The sequence below is a fragment of the Pipistrellus hanaki genome (genome assembly GCF_964339955.1).
Source record: "Pipistrellus hanaki genome assembly, chromosome: 1".
NCBI lineage: Eukaryota > Metazoa > Chordata > Mammalia > Chiroptera > Vespertilionidae > Pipistrellus > Pipistrellus hanaki.
In genome coordinates this window covers 44,089,853-44,110,055 of record NC_140503.1, presented here as the reverse complement: position 1 = coordinate 44,110,055, position 20,203 = coordinate 44,089,853, and the positions used below count along the sequence as shown (strand labels likewise).

At 49.4% G+C, this 20,203-nt stretch overlaps 1 protein-coding gene across 8 annotated transcripts in view; it reads right to left on the bottom strand.

The window, feature by feature from the left end:
• Positions 1-20,203, bottom strand: part of DAPK2 (death associated protein kinase 2) — a 109,511-nt gene that overhangs the window by 31,990 nt on the left and 57,318 nt on the right. For 5 of the 8 annotated variants that reach the window (XM_084884720.1, XM_084884719.1, XM_084884716.1 and 2 more), the window contains exons 3-4: positions 12,413-12,634; positions 4,190-4,328 (exon numbers count right to left, since the gene is read on the bottom strand). In XM_084884720.1, the coding sequence (XP_084740846.1) occupies positions 4,190-4,328; positions 12,413-12,634 (361 nt within the window). The remainder of the gene's footprint in view (positions 1-4,189; positions 4,329-12,412; positions 12,635-20,203) is intronic. The other 3 variants (XM_084884723.1, XM_084884722.1, XM_084884718.1) reach the window with 1 other exon arrangement.

Genomic DNA, 20,203 nt, shown 5'->3' with positions numbered 1-20,203 from the left:
CTGTGCGAATGTATAGCACACACCAGATGATATTCATTCTGCTGGGGCAGAATTTACTTCCTGGAAGTGAACATTTCTTGGGTTTGCTTCTATTTGAACCCCACTATGACATCTCCTAATGATAGTGAGCCCTTGGAAAGCAGGTGCTATATTACATTGATGTTTGTCACTCTACTCTGTGGCATAAAATAGTCCCTCAATAAGTGTTCAGATCACCGAATTGAAACCTGCCTGCAACCTCTTTTGCTTTTTTCCAGGTGACATAAAAGGGCCTTTGCCATCCATGCATGCATTTGGTCTTACTAAGGTATTCATTTACTTATTTGCATAACACTGAGTCACTGCGCTAGACACAAGCAGCGGAAGGTTCACAGGGATAATGCTCCCAGCAGTAGTCTGTACAAAGGACAACAGACACAGACAGGCAGGTCAGTTCTCAGTGATGATTTGGGAGATGACAGGGATGGGAAAGTCTTCCCAGAGAAAATGGTGTTTCTGCTGGGCCTTGAAGAATGGACAGGAAGTCCACAGGCATAGGAAAGGAAGAGCAGCAGCTTCCTGGATGGGGGAACAGCAGGAACAGAGGAGGAGAGAGGCCAGAACGGTATCTGTGGTCCTGTTGGTGGGGCTAATGTTTTGGAGTGGGGGAAGGTGGATGAGGCCAGACTAAAGGCTAAGGCAGCATAAGAAAGGCCTGAAAGCCATGCTGAGAATGGGGCCATTTATCTATCCCGTGGGCGAAAAGGATCCATCAGAGATCTCTGGGCAACAGCATGCCATGACCTGTTTACCAAGACTGCTTATCAACATTTTTGTGTCCATTTGTCTGCTTTGTGCCACAAAGCTGGGAGCATGTCGTAAGCAGGGACAGAGCCTCACCGTGCCCAGCACAATGGCTGACAGAGGCGTAGAGGCCATTCATATTCCAAAGGCTGACCCTCCTCCATCAAGCTGGAAAGTGAGAGTGGAGAACAGGTCATGGGTAGGAACATGGACACAACATGGACACATGTTAACAGGGCAGTTTGGCTAGCCTGGCTCACCTGGTGAGGCAGAATAAAAATGTAAAGGATAAAACAGGAGGGGAAAACCGAGACCCCCTCATTGAGAATGAAGACCAGGAATAATAATGCATTCATATAAATGAATTTTATATGGTGGGAGACAATATGGAACCAAGAAGTCCCCTCTAAGTGGGATCTTCGACATGATCCCCTCGGGCAGGGGGAAAGCTTCAGCCAGGGGACACACACACACACACACACACACACACACACACACACACACACATTCTGGCTCCAGGAAGTGTCTACCCAACCATGAGGTCAGCTCTCTGGCTTCCAGCCACTTATCACTTCCTGAAGGTGCCTAGGTGGGCCCAGGCCAAGGGACCCACTGGTGAGGGGAGTCAGAAGGCCGAGTCCACACAGCTCTAAGGACATGAGGCGGCGGCGGGGGGGGGACGTGATGTTAACAGCATCCTCGCCCTGCACGCATCCAGGAGTAACCTTGACTGTCTCCAGATTGTGGAAAATGTCCAGACTGAGCCCAGGAGCCAGACATCCTCCACAGCAGCCCCACCCAGCAACCAATCTCAGCTCTCTGCTGGGCAGTTTAAATGGCACCAACATGCTTTGTTTTCCTAGTCTATTGGGGCCCAAAACACTGTGACAAGAGTTGTGTGTTCAGGGAAATAACAACACCAGCTACTAGTACAGAGCACCTCTTTGGTATTCAGCACTTCATGCCACTTCTCTCTAACCCTCACAACAGCTCTGCCAGGCAGGTATTATTGTTTGCATTGAAGCTGAAAAACCCAGGTTCAGTTGTATCCTGGTACACAATAGAGGGAGACACAAACCCTGACCTGCTAACTTCCGGCCAGCTCTCTCCCCGTCCCCCTCCACCCTGACCACTGACAGCCGCCAGAGAAGCAAACTATACAGCATGAACCTGCTCTAGTCATGGGGCCTGCGGGCCTCACAACTCCTCCTCCTCCTCCTCCTCCTCCACAACTCCTCCTGTGGGTGTTAGGGCAAGTATGCTGCTAGCACCCACGCACGCCTCGTATCCTTAGAGTGTGTGGACCCATTAGAGAACAGACAAGGAGGCCATTTTGAGACTGGTCTCGTGGATCCAGCAAAAAAAAACAAACATGAAAACAAGTTCACTGTCTATAGTATGACCAGGAAGGAGGCACAGGTGTAATCTGGGTAGAGTGTTTCCTATTTGATGTCTTACCACACTGAGGTCCAAAGGTCTGCCCAGGCCACACCCTCCTTGGTGACCCCAACTTTTACCCCTTGACACGTTAAGTGAAGCTCTGTAAGACCTCTTCTATTGGAGGAATTCAATATACTGCGAGATACTAATAACAACTGGCATTAGGAGGAGGGAACCATGCGGAGGAGACTCCCAGCAGGTCACTCACAATGCAGAATAAGTGCGGGGGTGAGATACATGTGCGGGAACAGAGTCCATCCTCTGCAGTTGCTGTGAGGCAGTAGATAAGTCATACCCTCTGGACCAGTCCCCCACGTCAGTGTCATCCTGGACTCTGCCCTCTCTCTCATCTCCCACATCTATTTAGGCATCCAATCAATCCTCAGATCAACCTCTGAAATAGGTCTTACATCTGCCCCCTTCTCAAATTAGTTTGACACTTGTCACATCTCACCTGAAAAATGTATAACCTCCTGGCTGGGACTCTGGCCTCCAGCCATTCAGCACATTCACTCTTTGCCTTACTTCCCTGAGTGCTTTGTGGTATTCTGGGACCATGTAGCCTGCTGGCCTCTTTTCCCAAGAATGCCTCTCCCCTCTGATAATGCCTGCCTGTCCTTCAAAACTCAAGCCACGCCCTGACCAGTTTGGTTCAGTGGATAGAGCATCGGCCTTCGGACTCGGGTGTCCCGGGTTTGATTCTGATCAAGGGCATGTATTTTGGTTGCCAGCACATCCTCAGTGAGGGTGGGGTGTAGGAGGCAGCTGATCGATGTTTCCCTCATTGATGTTTCTAACTTTCTGTCCCTCTCCCTTCCTCTCCAAAAAAAATCAATAAAATATATTTTAAAAAACTACTTTCATAAAAAAAATTCTTAATTCTTCTTAAGAAAAGTTCATTTAAAACAAACAAACAAAAAAACAAAAAAACAAAAAAACAAACCTCAAACCACCTTCTCCAGGAAGCCCTCTCAAATACCCCATTCTGACTTAAATGCCCGTCCTTTAGGCTCCCAGCCCCATGTACTTCCTCTATCGTAGCACTTAGAATTAATTGTTGATCTTTCTTTTTTGCTTCCTGCACTAAGTTCCCTGCAAAAGAGGAACTAAGCCTAGACAGGGCCTCAGTTGATTCTGGATGTGTAGCAATATGCAGGCACCCAGCACAGTGCTTGGAACACAACAGGAGTTTCTGGATAGAAAAATGAGTGGGGTCTCCTCCCCAGGAAACAGGTCCCTCTGACCATGGGTTAGAGATCTCATGCTTAGGGCGTCTGTAAGAGCTTCATGCTTTGGTCTCATCAGTTGTTGCAAAGGAGCTCAGCTTCTTGGGAACTGATCCTCCTACTTTGACCACATTCTTGCTTTTTGAAGTCCTATGTGGTCAGTGAACTTTCTCAACCTTGAAGAACAGTTACCACAAATGATCTGTGGCCCCTGGAAGCAATTTGATGGCCACAGTACGGGGTGGAGTGGGGGAGGGAGGCCAGTGGTCCTGGGCTCCAAGATAGACAACCTCTGGTGAAGGGCTGCTGGAGGCTGTGCTGTGGTGGGTCTGGAGCACCAACCAACCTCAGCCGTCCCCTCTGAACACTTCGAGACCTGCCTCCTCAGGAGTTAGCACTTTCTTACTGAAAAGTTTGATCTTGTTAAATGTGTTTGGTTTCAAGTTTCCTGTCATTGGTCTACTTATTTAAAAATTACACCATCTGCTTCTGAAAGAGATAAGGTGTCTGTGGTCTGAGTAAGAAGCTTCCTGCAGCCCGCCGAGGTGAAGAAACCCTAATCTGTTCAGTGAACCTGTGGAGGTGGACACTTCCTTTCCCCGGAGCTGAGTTTTCAGCTGTAAGATGGGGGAGGAGAGCCACGAGGGCACTGGCCCCTCTTGGCAATGACATCGGGAGAGACATGGGTCCATTCTTCCTAAACGGATTACTTTCCCTCACCTCCCTCCCCCGTCACTGACCTTGAGATCAAAGTGAGCAATTTTCTTGGCATGAAGGTAGTTCACTCCATCCAGGATCTGCTTAATGAAGCTGGTGGCCTCCTCCTCACTCAGCGACTCCTTCTGGGCCAGAAAGTCAAAGAGCTCTCCTCCAGACACCCTGCAAGACACCGGCGGGACGCCTGGTCAGCCCTGCGCCCCGAGGCCAGGCCGGTGGCTCCAGGTCCTGAACCTGACCCTGAGCACCCTGCGTGGCAGAATCCCTCGCCCATCTCTGGGGCTTTGTCCAGCCAGGGGCTGACTGGGCTTCTGTGTTGTGTTCTTCCCTTTGGCTCACAAGGGCAGGACCCATCCTGAGGCTGTCACCGGAAAGGTCTCTGCGAAGGCTCTAGGCCCAGGGCCCTGGTTATTCTGGGTGTCACCTCACCCCCACATATGACTGAGGTGGCAGAGGACAGACACAAATGCTGTAGGGTGGGAAAAGTAACATATGCTGGGCCGGAAACTGGAGACCTAGGTTCCCACTAGCCCTGCACTGACCTTGGACAACTCACTTCCCCTCCCGGCAAGCCTCAGTTCCCTCACCTGCAAAATGAGCAGACTGAGCAAGATGGCTCCTAAAGCCCCTTCCTTTGATTTTATAACAGATGGCCTCATCAAAGGTCCCTAACTTAAACATAAAGACCCATTAATTATATTAATCTCTAAAAACTATAAAATACTTTTGTCCTCACACTCCACACTCTTGCACCTTATAGTTGATGTGACAGAAATGGAGACCCACAGAGCAAAAAGAATCTCCCCTGTAGGTACTAGTTTACAGTTTTATCTGAATTTAGGATAGCCAGGCAAAGCAGGAGGTTTGTATTTGCTAAATCGGGCACCCCTTCTGGGCTTGTTTGTCCTCTGTCAGAGGCTACGGTATCCAGCCTGCATGTGCTTCTCTGGGGCTGGGACAGCCAAGGTTCACCCCAGGAAAAGGTCTCAGGAAGGGACCTGGGACAGGTGGCCCAAGAACCGGATCACCAAGATAATACATTTTAAAATGCAGATTCCCAGGTCTCACTACAGATCCTACCGAATTTATAACCTCAAGCAGCAGAGCCTGTATTTTTACAATAACAACATAATAGTAATTCACATTTATTGAATACTTTGTGCATTATGTATTCTGTATACACATTATCTCAATCATCACAATACCCTATGAGTGAAGCACTATTTTTTCCTATTTCATCATTGAAGAAACAGAGGCTCTAAGAAAGCTTCACATGTGACACGAGTTAATCTATTGAGATTATGAAAATATTCTTTGAGCCATAAAGAAATCAATTTATATGGACAACTAACTCCTTCCCAGCCCCGGCCACAGTCTGGCCACACACTAGCATGTAACTGGGACTAGTTGCCCTAACTCTCTCAGCAATGTCTCCAGACATTGAGGTAATGAGAAGGTCCACATGCGAGGCTTGTTCTGATGAGCAAATTAGCCAGTGCACCGAGCAGGCCCTTGTCACAGTGACTGGCACATGACAGTGCTCCATCCATGGGGACTTCCATTATTATGTGATTATTTGTGTTATATGTGGTTAGCACAGGCTCAAGTGGTGGGAGAAGGTGCTGGGGATGCAGTGAGACTTGAGCAGGGCCTGGACGGAGGAAGCAGAGAATGAGGACAGGTGTGACAGGAAACAGCACAAGCAACGGCCCAGAGGTGAGGGTGAGCATGGAACATGTACGTAGCATTAACTCCCTGCGCCCTGGCCTGCTTTGGAGGTGAGGTGCAGGCCTGCTGGAATGCTGCTTCTACCACTTCCTAGCAAGCCTCTCTCCACCTCAGTCTTTTCCCATCTGCCAAATGGAGCCAAAAATGTCTCCCTTGGGTAGATGGCCCAATGTCAGAAGCGCATGTTCCAGCTGGGCTGTGAGCTTCTCAAAGGTAGGAGCCATGAGTTAGGTACTCATCTGTATGTCTAGTGTCTACCACATAATAGATGCTGAGTAAATATTTAGAGAAAGAGAGCATGGGCAGGGAAGAGAGAAGGGGAAGGTGAGAGAGTGAAGAGAGGGTGCGATAAGATGGCACATGCAAGTGTAATGTCTGCAAGAGCTGCAGTGCCCCTGTACTCAGAGTGAGCTGGGTGTGGCCTGAAGTGGCTGCCTGGGTGTGAGTGGGACGTGGCTGGTGCACTATTTCCCCACGTGTCTCACGGGTGAGGTCATCCTCTGCCCCACCCCCACCTGGGGCAGGTGCTGGAACTAGAGCAGCCTTGCCGTTGCTGAAGCGTGTGGGACGAGGCTAGTGCACTATTTCCCCACGTGTCTCACGAGTGAGTTCATCCTTTGCCCCATCCCCACCTGGGGCAGGTGGGAAGAATCTTGTAAAATTGGACCAGTGCTATGAGAACCTCAATACATACCATGATCTCTGAGTAAATGCTATGCTACATCATTGTCAGGGGTGACCGTGGTGGAGGGCTTCATTTAGAGTTTGTTTAGAGTTTGCCACTTATGCCATGTGCTTCCTCAAGCATTCTTTCACATTCACCCTAAGGTGTAGATGGAACTTCTGTTCTGATTTTTTATATATATATATATATTTTTTATTGATTTCAGAGAGGAAGGGAGAGGGACAAAGAAACATCAATGATGAGAGAGAATCATTGACCGCCTGCCTCCTGCACACCCCCTACTGGGGATCAAGCTCACAATTCAGGCATGTGCCCTTAACCAGAATCGAACCCAGGACCCTTCAGTACACAGACTAATGCTCTATCCACTGAGCCAAACCAGCTAGGGCATGTTCTGGTTTTTCAAATGAGAAGACTGAGGTTCCCAAGAGACCAGGTGACTGGCCCAAGGTAACCCAGCTAGTAAGTAGCAGAACCACCATTTAGACACAGACCCTCTCAGCATCAGGTCCACCACATTACAAAGCTGGAATTGCTGAGGTGAAAAGGACATCTTGAAGCCACCCCAGGTCCTGGGCACGTGCTCTGAGATCCCTGCTCAGCAACACCCATGCCCTCATCACACTGCCTATCATTGTCTGTCTATCTCCCCAGCTGGATTATCTTTGCTTCCGCAGCATCTTGCACAGGAAAGACATTCAATAGAAGGTAGGTGAATGAAAGGACAAAGGAAAGAAAAACTTTTAAATATAAACATGACATAGAATAATCTAGATTGCATAGAAGGGAAGCCTTGGCCTTTGTAGGAGACCTGTCTAGAACACTCGGAAATGTTTCAAAACCATAGCTGCCTCTCTGAAACATACAGGACCCAGCAGCCCTTGCTCTCTAATATCCAAGACCCTGCTGGGTCCTGTGAGGCTGTGACCTTGGGCCCATGTGGCCATTCCCACCTTAGAGGGAATGCTGCATACATGCAAAAGAATATCATGGTGATGCAGAGGTGTTGGCCACCCAAAGTCCCTGATGTAAAGGCTATGTGACAACTCTGGGGGACATCTGCCATTCTGTTTGAAGGTGTGATGTGGGCAAGAGACCAGGTGAGACCATGTCTCCTTCGAATGAAGAAGGGAACAGCCACAGTGACCCTTAGAATCTCCCCCAGAGACTCAGAAAAGGGGAGAGTGGTGAGCATACCAGTCCTAGGGGCCCATGCTGGGGTCACTCACATCAATGCTCAGGCAACTCGTCTCAAGATTCTGTTCATTTCCCCCCTAATATAGTTTCTCCCAGGGATTTCTCAGCCCCACGCCCTCTTCCCTGGAGCCTTTGCCCACCTCCTCCCAAGCTTCTCTCCGTTCATGTCCCAAACCTGTTTAGCTTAAAGATGAAAAACAAAACCTAACAGCTGGGCCTCCTCTGCTCTCCTTCCAGAGTCCCCACCATCAGTCCCCTTCCTGCTAATCGGTCCTTTGCCTCCTTCCTGCCTGCAGGCTGGTCTCCCTGCTAGAAACACGTTCAGCACTCTTTCAGGAACGTGTGTCCGAATGACCTGCGGGCAGTGATTTGAAGAATGCTGACCAATTCATTGGGGCCGAGGGAGCTGGACTCCATCTGGGGACTGAGAAGCACTGCCTCCACCTTGGAGCCCTCTCCCAGGCCATTCTCCGGAATGCAACTGCCAGGGTACCACTTTCCACTAACGTAGAGTCAAGGAAGCCCCAGAGAGGCCAGGGGCCTGAGACAGGAGACCAGCCCAACCCTCCCAGAGCAGATGTCTGTTTTCCAGAGCAAGCTGCACATGTGACATGAGCTAATCTATTGAGATTATGAAAATATTCTTTACAGCATACAGAAATCAATCATACAGAAAACTAAATCCTCCCCAGCCTGGCCTTCAACAGCCCTGGCCAGAGGTAGCTGCTGCTAAGGGGATCATGCCTGAGGTAATAACAGCTGAAAGGGACCTAAGTCAGGGATGAGCATGTCCACCTAGAGCTGAACACCTTAGCAGAAATCAGGAGGAAGCCCACCCCAGACAACAGGTGCTGAGAGGGCGAGGGGGCAGTGGTATCAATGTAAACCCAACCACAAAACTTGCAAATTACAACTGAGCAGATGGGCACTAGTACCCATGTTTAATTATTGGGCAAACCCACTATCCTACCAGGGCACAGTGAGGACCAGGAGGCCAAAGGCTCCTGATCAGCCTCTCAGGGAATGAGAGGTCTTCACTCTCATTCCCTGAGCATGCATGGTTTAGGCACAATCTTAGCAATTCCTAGCACCCCGGGCACAGACAGGCTCCCCGAGAGCAGTGAGACAGCCTGAAAGTAAGGAGGAGACAGAGAAACTAGAAACAGACAGAACTCAAACAAGCACAGCAGCTCAAGCAAGTCACAGGAGCAGCAGTGTGACAACGGATGATATGAATGGTGACAGCTCTCAATAAGGCACATAACTGTTGGTTGACCATGAGTCTTGCTGGGAAAAATAGGGGCATCTCAAGATGATCCCAGACCCCAACTCCTGGGATTCTATAAACGGAGAAAGAGACAATTTCCCCAGCAATTACAGAAATGCCAATTAAAATAACTAAGTGCCCTGGTAAGTGTGACTCAGTGGTTAGAGATTCGGCTCACAGACTGAAGGGTGGAGTGTTCGAATCCCAGTCAAGGGCACATATTTTGGTTGCAGGTTCAGTCCCGGGACCCAACTGGGGTACAAGCAGTAGGCAACAAATAGATATGTCTCTCTCACCTCTCTCTCTCTCTCCCTCTCTCTCTCTCTCTCTCTCTCTCTCTCTCTCTCTCTCTCTCTCTCTCTCTCTTCCTCTCTCCCTCCCTCCCCCTTTCATTAAAGATCAGTGGGAAAATATCTTCAGGTGAGGATTAACAACAACAAAAGAAATGACTACAAAGTATCATTTTCTAACTATGCAGGTCAATAATTAATGAACCCTGTTTTAAAATAAGTGACGCAGGGTTAGCAAGGCTGCTGGCAAATAGGAACCCTGCGGTGCTGCAGGTGGTACTGGTTAACCAACATCAATGTATGAAAGTGAGGAGATCAGGAGCCTGGTCATCCCAGTCCTGAGGGTTTATCTGAAAGAATGAATTCAAAACAAAATGGGAAAATTATGGGAAGAAGGTTGTTTTATGGCAGTGAAACTTACAACGATTAAAAGCTGGAAAATAGCCAAAACCGGTTTGGCTCAGTGGATAGAGCATCAGCTTGCAGACTGAAAGGTCCCAGGTTTGATTTCGGTGAAGGGCATGTATCTTGGTTGCGGGCACATCCCCAATAGGGGATGTGCAAGAGGCAGCTGATCGATGATTCTCTCTCATCGATGTTTCTAACTCTCTATCCCTCTCTTCCTCTCTGTAAAAAATCAGTAAAATATATATTTTTTAAAAAGCTGGAAAATAAAAACCAAATAACCAACAAGAGGGAAAGACAGGTATGTAATTTAATGAAACAAGATATAGTCAGTTAAAAGAAAAAAAGCTACTTATGGAATCATGTGTACTGGGAGGGAAAGTAAAGCAGGAAAATCTATAAGGACGATGACTGTGTACAAATAGATAAAAACAGAGAAACCACACACACACACAAAAAAAAACATAAATAGCTATGGTTGGGTAGTGGGATTATGAATGTAATTTCTTCTCAGTCACTGTCAAGCTTTGTTGGTAATGGACTTTTTAAAGGCATGGCCTGGCCTTCCCAGTGAAGATGGGCTTCTCACTCTCTGCTGGGAATCCATGTGCAAGCCAGTGACCCTTAGCCTTGGGGCATGCCACACCTTGGGCTGTCCACATGGCTGGCCACACTGTGGGAACCCATCAGGCTTGTCTGGGCCAGGCCGGTGCATACACCAACTAGTCCAACTGGCTGAGGGGTCCATGGGAGAAACAGAGAGGATGCTGGGAGTTAGAGAAGGGGGAACACGGGCAACACGTGCATTTAAACATTGAGATAATAACTTAAGAATCAAATGCAAGAGCATGCAAATGCCCATCTGCCACATAAATCTATATCCTGGCAAAGGACAGAGCATAGTTCTCAAATTAGAATGGTCTCAAATGCCAGAGGTCCACCCCTTCTGTAGGCAGGTTAAGGATGGCTGCCTGGTTTACAGATGAGATCCAAAGCTCAGGTGGATGAGGTGACTTTGCCCAAGGTCACAAAGTCAAGGACTGCTGAGACAAGTGCCACCACTCCTCGGCTCACTGGCAGATGCATACATACCTATGAGGTTCAGAACCTTCTCAGCACAGTGTCCTGCTGCTTGACTGGGCACAGCCACTGTGACTTGTGCCACAGCCTAACTCAAACTCGCTTGTCTGCCAGAACCCCACATCTTCATTCCATGGAGACACCTCCAGGAGGGACAATCCTGAGAACTTGGTGTCACCTATCCAAATTCCACCGGCATGGGCCAGCATAACGCCATTTTACCTCACGCTCACAGCTGTCTGCACAAGCAGTGTGGACTCAAGTCCTGGTGCAACCTAACCTATCCATGTAACCTAGAGTTTCTAACTTTGCCTTGATTAACCTGGAACCTCACTTAGATCACCCTAGACTTTATATGGTTTGTATGATGCATTATCTCATAATTTGCTAAGTTTCACAGAAAGACCAAGACATAATCAGCTAAAATTCCTTCCATAACAACTGCAATCCTCAAAGTAGAGCATCGCCAGGGACTGTCCAGGAACAAGCCCAGGACGTTTTGCAGAACCAGGGAGTGAACCAGCTGAAACCTGAGACCAGCTTGAAAGACCCTCCAGTGACCTCCTGCTGAACTTTCCTCATTATATTCTCATGATAATACTAAAATCTCCAACCAGAGGCGATTTCCCACCAATTTTGAATATACAATACATGTACAGGCAGTTTTCTAACTGTCGGTGCCCTCGCATGTCCCCAGCTATACATTCAATGACAAAGCTCACCTTGATGTTTATGCACGATTTCCCCCAACAAAGTTGGATCAGATGCTTTGCTTGAGGAACACTGTTCTAGGAGTGATCCCTAGCATGTTCCTTGTGCACAAGCCTACGATTAAGTTCCTTTTTATAAAATCGTCTGCATTGTCTTTTGGCTGGCTACTACTGAAAGTTTGGGCCTGGTTTGGTCCGGTAACCCCACCACTTCCTGGCTAACAGATCCGGTAAGTGACCTGGCCCAAGTGTTTTTGTTGGTAAAATGGGAATAAGGAGAGTCTGTGTGATAGGGTTAGTATGAGGAATAGATGAGGTAAGAGACGTGTCTGGCACAATGACTGTAAAGCAACCTCTGTGTTAGTGGGATACTTCCTTCATCACAGTCCCCGTGAGGACTAAACAGATGACAAGCATGAAACATGTGGCAAATGCTCTCTAAATAATAGTTATTATAACAGTATAGGCATCACAGCACAAATGCAGCAGATTTTTCCAGGAAAGGGCTGGAGAAGGGCTTCGCAGAGCCCAAACGATGTTTGTTTCCCTTGGTCACAGAACAGACCCCTGCCTGACCATCTCCCCTGCTGCCCCCTCTGCTCCCCACTCCATCCTCCCACCTGCTTGCCAGCCAGGAAATGACCCAGAGCCAGCCAGCCCTTCCCTTTGATCCCCAGGGCACGTGAAAGCCAGATCTGACTGTCACCTCTCTCCTGCTGCTTGGCCCCTGCTTTTCCCCAGGTTTGGAAGGAGGCTGGGGGGAGGGAGGGATCATTGAGGGCAACCACCCACCCCTAACTTCGCCTCCTCTGGGGCCTGCGGCTGGAGGTCCTGCCGCCTGGCCTGCCCCTGCTGCCCACCATGGGTCCCGGCAGCCCACTCACAGCTCCAGGATGAGCACCACGTCGGTGCGGTTCTCAAAGACGTCGTGCAGCGTGATGATGTTGGGATGCAGCACCTGCCGCAGGATGCTCACCTCCCGCTCAATGTCCTCCCGGCACACGCCCCGCCGGCTGGCCCGGCTCTGCCGCTTCTTGATGAACTTGGCTGCATACTCCAGCCCGGTGCTCTTCTCCCGGCACTTCTTCACAATGGCAAACTGGCCGCTGTGGGGACACAGACTCACACAGTTAGGGTGTCGCTGGGGCCTTCTGGGACACTAATTCAGAGTCACTCTGCCAGCTCAGCACAAATCCTCCACCAGCCAGCATCCCCGCCGGGCCATCAGCCAGTGGCTGAGAGGGGACAGGTACTGGGCTTCCCTTCTGCTCATAAGGGCCCTGAACGAATGTTCGCATTGTTGTTTCCAGCGTATGGAAGTGAACACTGAGGTCCTGATTTGATCAAAATGACACAGCCTTGCCCTGGCCGGTGTGGCTTTATGATAGAGCCTTGAGCCATCCACCAAAAGATCACAGGTTTGATTCCCAGTCAAGGGCCTTTTCCTGGGTTTCAGGTTTGATTCCCAGCCCCTGTCGGGACATGTGCAGGAGGTAACCAATTGATGTTATCTCTCTCACATCGATGTTTCCCTTTCTGTCTCTCTCTCTACCCTTCCTTCCCTCCTTTCCACTCTCTCTAAAGTCAATGGAGAAAATATTCTTGAGTGAGAATTAGCCAAAAAAAACATTACACAGCCTTGTCATTCCAAAGCCTGAGCTGGAACCCAAGTCTACTATTTACCAGATGAAATCACAATGCCCAGAGGCCTATATTATGTAATGGAAAGGTTAGAAAGGAAAAACAAAAAGACTAGCATATTCTGGCCAGGTGGCTCAGTTGGTTGGAGCATCATCCCATGTACCAAAAAGATTGCAGGTTCAATTCCCACCACCTAGGTTGTGGTTCAATCCCTGGCCAGGGCATGTAGGGAAGGCAACTGATCAACGTTTCTCTTTCACATTGATATTTCTCTCTCTCTCTTCCTTTCTTGCTCCCTAAAATCAGTGAAAACATATCCTTGGGGAGAATTTTTAAAAAGACCGGCATGGTCAAAATACTAATGTTAAGAATCATCCAGCTGAGTCCCCCGTATCTGGATGCAAGCACAGATTCATCCATTGGGAATTGTGAGGTGAGTGACAAGCACCTACCCCTGTATTTGCATTTTTGCCCCTTTGCTCCAACCTCCTCCCCACAAGTAAAATCTTGACTACCTGACATGAGCCAACCAGCTGGACAATAGGGGGACCCAGCAAATATGAGGATGATGCACTTAATGTAAAGACTGGGCCAGAGGCTCTGCAGGCTGGGTTAGTGGTGAGCCTGGTGGGGATGGAGGCAACCTAACACTGTGAATAACTAACGGTGGGAGTTCATCACGGTGAGAGGGCTGAGGAGACCACAGAACTGTAGAATGTTTGGAAACTGAGGCACAGACGTCAAGTCACTCTCCTGAGGTCATCACAGGGTTAATGGCAAGGCCAGGCCCCAGCAATGGGCACCTAGCCTGCTGTCCACAAAGCCTCTAAGATACAGGAGTCAGGGCTGGGCCTGGAAGCCTTCACTCTGTAGACCAGCAGCCATAATGTGGTGTCCATGCCAGAGCGGCAGGCGGCGCTGAGCCAGCTTCCCTGGGTGTGTCCACCCCCAGGGAAGGCCAGCAGCCTCTGCTTCGCCATCTCAGTCCAGGCGTCCAGTGAGGGCAGCTCTAAGTCCCTGGAGACTGCCCGGTGGCCACCCTTCTCAGGGGCCTCCCACTCCCCTTCCACCATGCCCCATGTTTTCTTGCCAGCCACAACACCCACTGCTTGAGACAGAGAGTCTTAGGTTAAGCTTAATAAGGGGCCACCAGACTCCACACTTAGGATGTATACTCTCTTAGTGGCTCTGGGGTAAGAGCTACACAATGAAATGCTCTGGAGATCTGCCTCAACCTCAGAAAACAGCACACATCTGAACCAGCCCATTACTAGAATAATACTCTGTGAGGCAACCTTCAAAACAAACCTAAGTGACACACACACACAAAAGAGTCAGGTAGAGCCAGCAAGGAATACCTATGCCAACACGCTGCAGAGATGTCACCAGACACACATCCTCATTCACTCAACGCTGGCTGCGCATCTGCTCTGTGCCAGGCTCTGTGCCAGGCAGTAAAGGGCAGGGATCAAAGGGAGCTCTGCGGAGGGAGAGGGCCCAGGGGGGCTGGGGTGGGCAGGGAAGACTTGGTGGAGCCAAATTGTACTGCATTGTCCGCTAATGTTAAAGTTTCGGCTATTTATGCCTCAATATGCTCTCAGCTGTCGAAACGCCCGTCTGACGCAGGTGGAGCGAAGCCAGTCCTCCCCAAGCCGGAGTGAACACATTAAGCAAGATCTCTAACACAGCTGGTGGCTTGGAACCACTCTGGGCCTTGGGGACACTGGGTCCTTCAGTGGGTGCCAGCAAACACTTGACGAAGCTTTCAATCCAGGCAGCTGTGAGTCTCCGCACGGACGCCACACTCTCTCCTCTCTCTCTGATACCTCAAGGGGCCTGGCATCAGCAGTCCTGAGGGCAGACAGAGCTCCCTCTTCCCAGCCGACTGGTGAGAAACCAACGAGTGAGGATTTTAAGCAATTTGTATAAACTTACAGAGCACAGAGGTGGAGGCACCAGGTTTTTACAAAGCGGAAATCACTATTTCAGGTGACCTTGACAGAGCTTCCCCTATTCATACGAGGGAAACAAAGGCATTTTTCTATATTGCATGCCTGAAAAATTCCTCCAACTCTCAAAAAGCAAACGAGTGTTTGCTTTTCCTGGTTGAGTCTTCTCTTTGTGCGAGCAGCTGTGGCAGTAGGAGGTGCCTGGGGGTCAGGCCTAACGTGCAGGCATCTTCTTCCCGCCAAAAGGAGGTATCTTGAGAGGGGGTGACTATCGCGGAGTCAAAGGCGAGGCAACAGCGCTCATTTCCCCCTCTTCTCGGGGGGGAGAGGGGTCCTCCACTCAACCTACCCTGGGGAGCCTCAGGAGATCCAGGGACTCTTGCTGGTTTTCCTCTCTTCTGGAGTTATTCCTGGAAAGAGTGGGGAATGTGCCCCGCTAGGGCCAGCCCCCAGGCCGTGAGGCTTTGGGCAGTGAGAGCAGACTTCAAGGTCAGACATGTCTGGTTCAGGAACTTACACTGTCACCTGTGGCAAGAGGCTACCTGCTCTGAGCATCAGCTTCCTCATCTGTACACTGGGAACTGTGAAGGCTGCAAATGTCTGTAATGCTGGCCCATAGTCAGCACTGATCGGTGGTGGCTGTTATAACTACGAGTTTGTGGCTCGGGTGAAGGCTGAGCAAGAGGCATTAGACACAGAAGTCACTGATTGAGGGTCGGACCTGCATCACCACCGTTTGTCCACCAACCAGATCTGAACTATCATGGCTGACATGTACACATAAGGAACTGTTTGACATTGAAATTGGGACTCAAAAGAACTGTTGGCCCAGAAAGGAACTCACTACAGACTGATTCATTTGCCTCTCAGCATAACCATTATGGCTTGTCTCAGTTTCGGTTCTTACAAGGGTGTTTCTTGGCCTCACACATCTAGAGGAAATAATGGACAACATAAATTGATGAACAAAAACAGACCCAGAGAAAGAGAAGCAGCGATCAGACTCTCAAACCTCAGAAGGAAGGTAGGGGAGGGTGGGGGTAAGAGGGAGAGATCAACCAAAGGACTTGTGTGCATGCATATAAGCCTAACCAGTGGTCATGGACAACAGGGGGGTGGGAGCATGAGTGGGGAGGGGTTTGGGATGGGAATGGGGGGATGAGGACAATTACGTTATACCAAAATCAATAAATTAAATTTAAAAAAGTCACTGATTTGCGTGGTCTGCAATGTGTGGTCAGGGGATCAGTGTAATTTTAAAAGCTTCCCTGATGATTCCAATGCACAGCCAGCTGTGGGAATATCTCTGTTCTAAGCATTTAGCCAATTCTTTTCATCCTTAGAGCAGTGGTTCTCAATGCTGGCTGCACGTTGGAGTCTTGTGAGGAAGTTACAACTACTGGTGCCTGAGTTCCGTCTCCAGAGATTCTGATCTCCTGGGCCTGGGCTGCAGCCTGGGAACCCGGATGCAGCCCGTCCTTGAGTAATGTCATTTCATTATAACAAGCGATGAGATGCTACTGAAATGTAACTCTTGTTCATATCAATCGGCCTCTGGCAAAATTGGCTTCTTTATATGTTGTTTAGCTTAGCGTTGCAGAACCTGTCGATGACGTAAAGTGAGGATTTACTGTGCTTCAAAGCTGCTGGTGACTGATGTGCAGCCGGGGCCGAGAAGCACTGACTCACAACAGCTCCCTGATTATCTCCACTTTCCAGAAGACACTGTGCAGCTGTTACTCATACTATTCCTTGTCCTTCTCCTTACCCTCTCCCTGAGTTCTCTGATCTGACAAGGGAGGAAGAGAGAAAGAGAAGCTGGAGGGGACTGTTGTCTTTCCCACCAACACCGTTTTTTGCTTTAGGGGTCCACAATCTAACTGCCCCAATACTTATTTGCAAATCCAGACAGAGAATTGCCCTGGGCTATGGGAATAACAGGTGTGGAAGTCTGCATGCAGGCATGCCCTGGTCACTGTACCCAGGGCAGACACGAGGGCCAGACCTGAGGGTGCTCTATCCTGTCCATCAGCACCTGCAGGCTCACGGGCAGGTGAAATCAGTGACAGTGATGGGCCCCTGCCTGCCCATCGGAAAGGCTCCAAAGCCAGAAGTTCAAGCTCCCCACCCTCCCCCACCCCGGTGCAGAGGTCATCCAGCTAGGCCAGTGGTAGGCAAACTCAGTCAACAGAGCCAAAGATCAACAGTACAACGATTGAAATTTCTTTTGAGAGCCAAATTTTTTAAACTTAAACTTCTTCTAACACCATTTCTTCAAAATAGACTCGCCCAGGCCATGGTATTTTGTGGAAGAGCCACACTCGAGGAGCCAAAGCGTCACAAAGAGTCATGAGCTGCAGTTTTCTGACCATGGAGCTAGGCTATGGGGGCAAAGGTGAGAGTGAGGACAGATGTCATCCAGCTAGTCTCAGGGACAAAGGTGAGATGAGGGCTCCTCTGAGGTTAGGACAGTCACCCAGGGCATCATCCAGAGAGGGAACAGATGGGAGCCATTCAATCGTTAATGGATATTATTGCCAACACTGATTCAAAAGTTAAGGGAATGCTGAAACTTTGACACACATATGCAAAACATGCATATCCCCATGCCCCCATAGAGACAGTCAATACCTAGCCCACAGTCTAATGCATCAAAGGGCAGGCAGGAGGCCCAAATCCTGGTCCTGACCTGCCATCAAAGCTTCGTGGACTTGGACAGGATCTACCTTATCAGGTCATGTTTCTCCACCTGCCACCTGAGGCCTCACCTCTTAGAAAGCTTCCTCTTAAAAAGCACCAAAGAGCTGGAGACAACTCTGAAGAGAAATGAAAGCTTCCCTTCACTCACCAAATTCCTATTTCTGAGCAGCTGTCCTCGTCAAAGGCCTACCACTACCTGGCTACGACCCTGGCAGCCTCTTCAACTCTGGGGCCTCAGTTTATCCCCTTGTCAGAGGCGGATGAGAAAACCTAGCTTGCAAACCTCTGAGGGTTGGAGGGAAGTCACGAGATAATGCTCCAGAAAGGACTTCACCATCCAGCGCTGCACAAAGGCAGGAGGTGTGGGTGGGAGGATCTCTACACTGAGGCTGGCTTGCAAAAGCCACGTAGGAGGGCAGTGAATCCGCAAGTCACAGATGCTACCTTCCCGGCTGCTGCCAGTGCGCTCTCCTGCAATTACGTCTCAAGCACACCCCTCTTCCCAGGCGGAGGGCTCCGCTCCTCACTCACTCCACACCCTGGGAGGACAGAGCAGGCTGCGTAGAGAATGAGACAGATGGGCCTCATTCCAGAACTCAGCAGGGCCCAGGGTGGCACCCCATGAGGGCCTCCTGTCGTCTGCCCTGAAACCAGATGATAAGGAGTAAACGTACAGCAGCTCCTCGGCACCAAAAATGATGTTCGTGTCTACAACAGCAGCTCCTAAGCTTTGTGGAAGAGCCTGGTTCAATTGCAGCCCAGTTCTTCACTACCAAAGGGAAATAACCCAGACGTGACCCAAATCTCACCTCATTTGGATTTTGTATAGCAAGGTGGACATTACAACACTTACGCACAGCTTTTCTTTCTGTAAGCTTTCAGGGGCTACATGCTAACCTGACAAGCTCAGGGAAGGCCTGCAAAGTAGTCTTGAGAACTCCAAGACCTAAAGAAACCACAATGGATGGTCTGAAATTAAACTTTAACTAAAAGCAGTTATGGTGGGTAGTCACCTCGTAGGCCAGTATCTTCCCTGACAAGGTCATTCTTTACCTTAACTGTCTTTTTGGATCTATGATAACATTCATTGAAATGTCAGGGTAACTTGAAACTTCCCTTTTTTCTGGACCTCTCAGGGCACAACCAAATGCCCTAGGTGCCAGGACAGAGATCATAAATTCCTTCGTTGTTATTGTTATCATGTTAATTGTTGGCTGTTAACTATCCTGTACCCACCTAAGTAAAAGAAGTGTGTGTCTATCATTTTACTCTTTATCCAGTCCCAGAGGTTTCCCCATGGCCTGCAGCGAGCAGACCACTGGCCCCCACCTTCCCTGGGAAACCACAGCCAATCAGATGTGTTCTGGCAGCCCCCCCAACAGCTGGCTGCTACAGGTGTTTTGCAAGGTCTATGAATAGGGTGGGCCTAAATCATTCCCTTTCTTGGTCAACTCTTAAACGTCCATGACTTTAGTAACTTGCTCGAAAGTCACTGTTTATCAAGGTGGAGATGAGGCAAAGCTGCACAGAATGCAAACCCAGGGACGAGATGCCACTTGAGGGGAGATGGATCATCAAACGGGAAGTCTTCCAAGGCAGAAGGATGTGGAGACCAGGTTCCTCCTGTTGTTTCCCCCAGCGGCCACAGCAGTTCCCCTTCCCACCCTGGAGAACAATAGCAGATTCCTCTGGAATTACCCTGCCAGTCTTCAAGGCCACAGCCAGGTCAACCCAGGTGCAGCTCAACAGTGGGGGGTTGAGACCTGTAGCTAACATGTTTCAAAGTCATAGACAGGAGGAGTCTGAATCTATAGTCAGCAGGAACCAGATCAGCCTGATCCCAGAGGACCCACACCCTGATCCCACAGTAACCGCCTGCTGGGGGATGGGGTCACCGAGCCCCCTCCTCGCCTCTCTGCCCGGCCAGGTTTGACTGTGGGGCCCTCTGTGGCTGCACCTCCCCTCTCCACCCTCCCCTTTCTAACAAATCCACCTCTAGCGAGGCCACTTCCAGTTCCATGAACAAGATCCTTCCCCCCACTGCCTTAGTAAAGAAGCTGTTTCTGATCTCCTGTATCCAAGTCCAGGATTTAGAGTCAAAAGATCCAAGTTCTATTTCCAGCTCTACTACTTTTAGCAAATCACATAACTCTGAGCCTCAGTTCCCTAGTGTGAGTCAACACAGACATAAGAATATCCCATTCTCACAGGTTGTAATGAGAATGACATGAGACAGGTGTGTGAAAGCATTATGCAAACGATCATTTCTCCATGGATGTGAATTATTCTTCCTCTCCATACACTGGAGTGCCATATCTGAATCCTGGTCTCCATTTTCCAATCCCAGTGTTTTCCTGAACCTCACTCAGCCTCAATGTAGCCCAT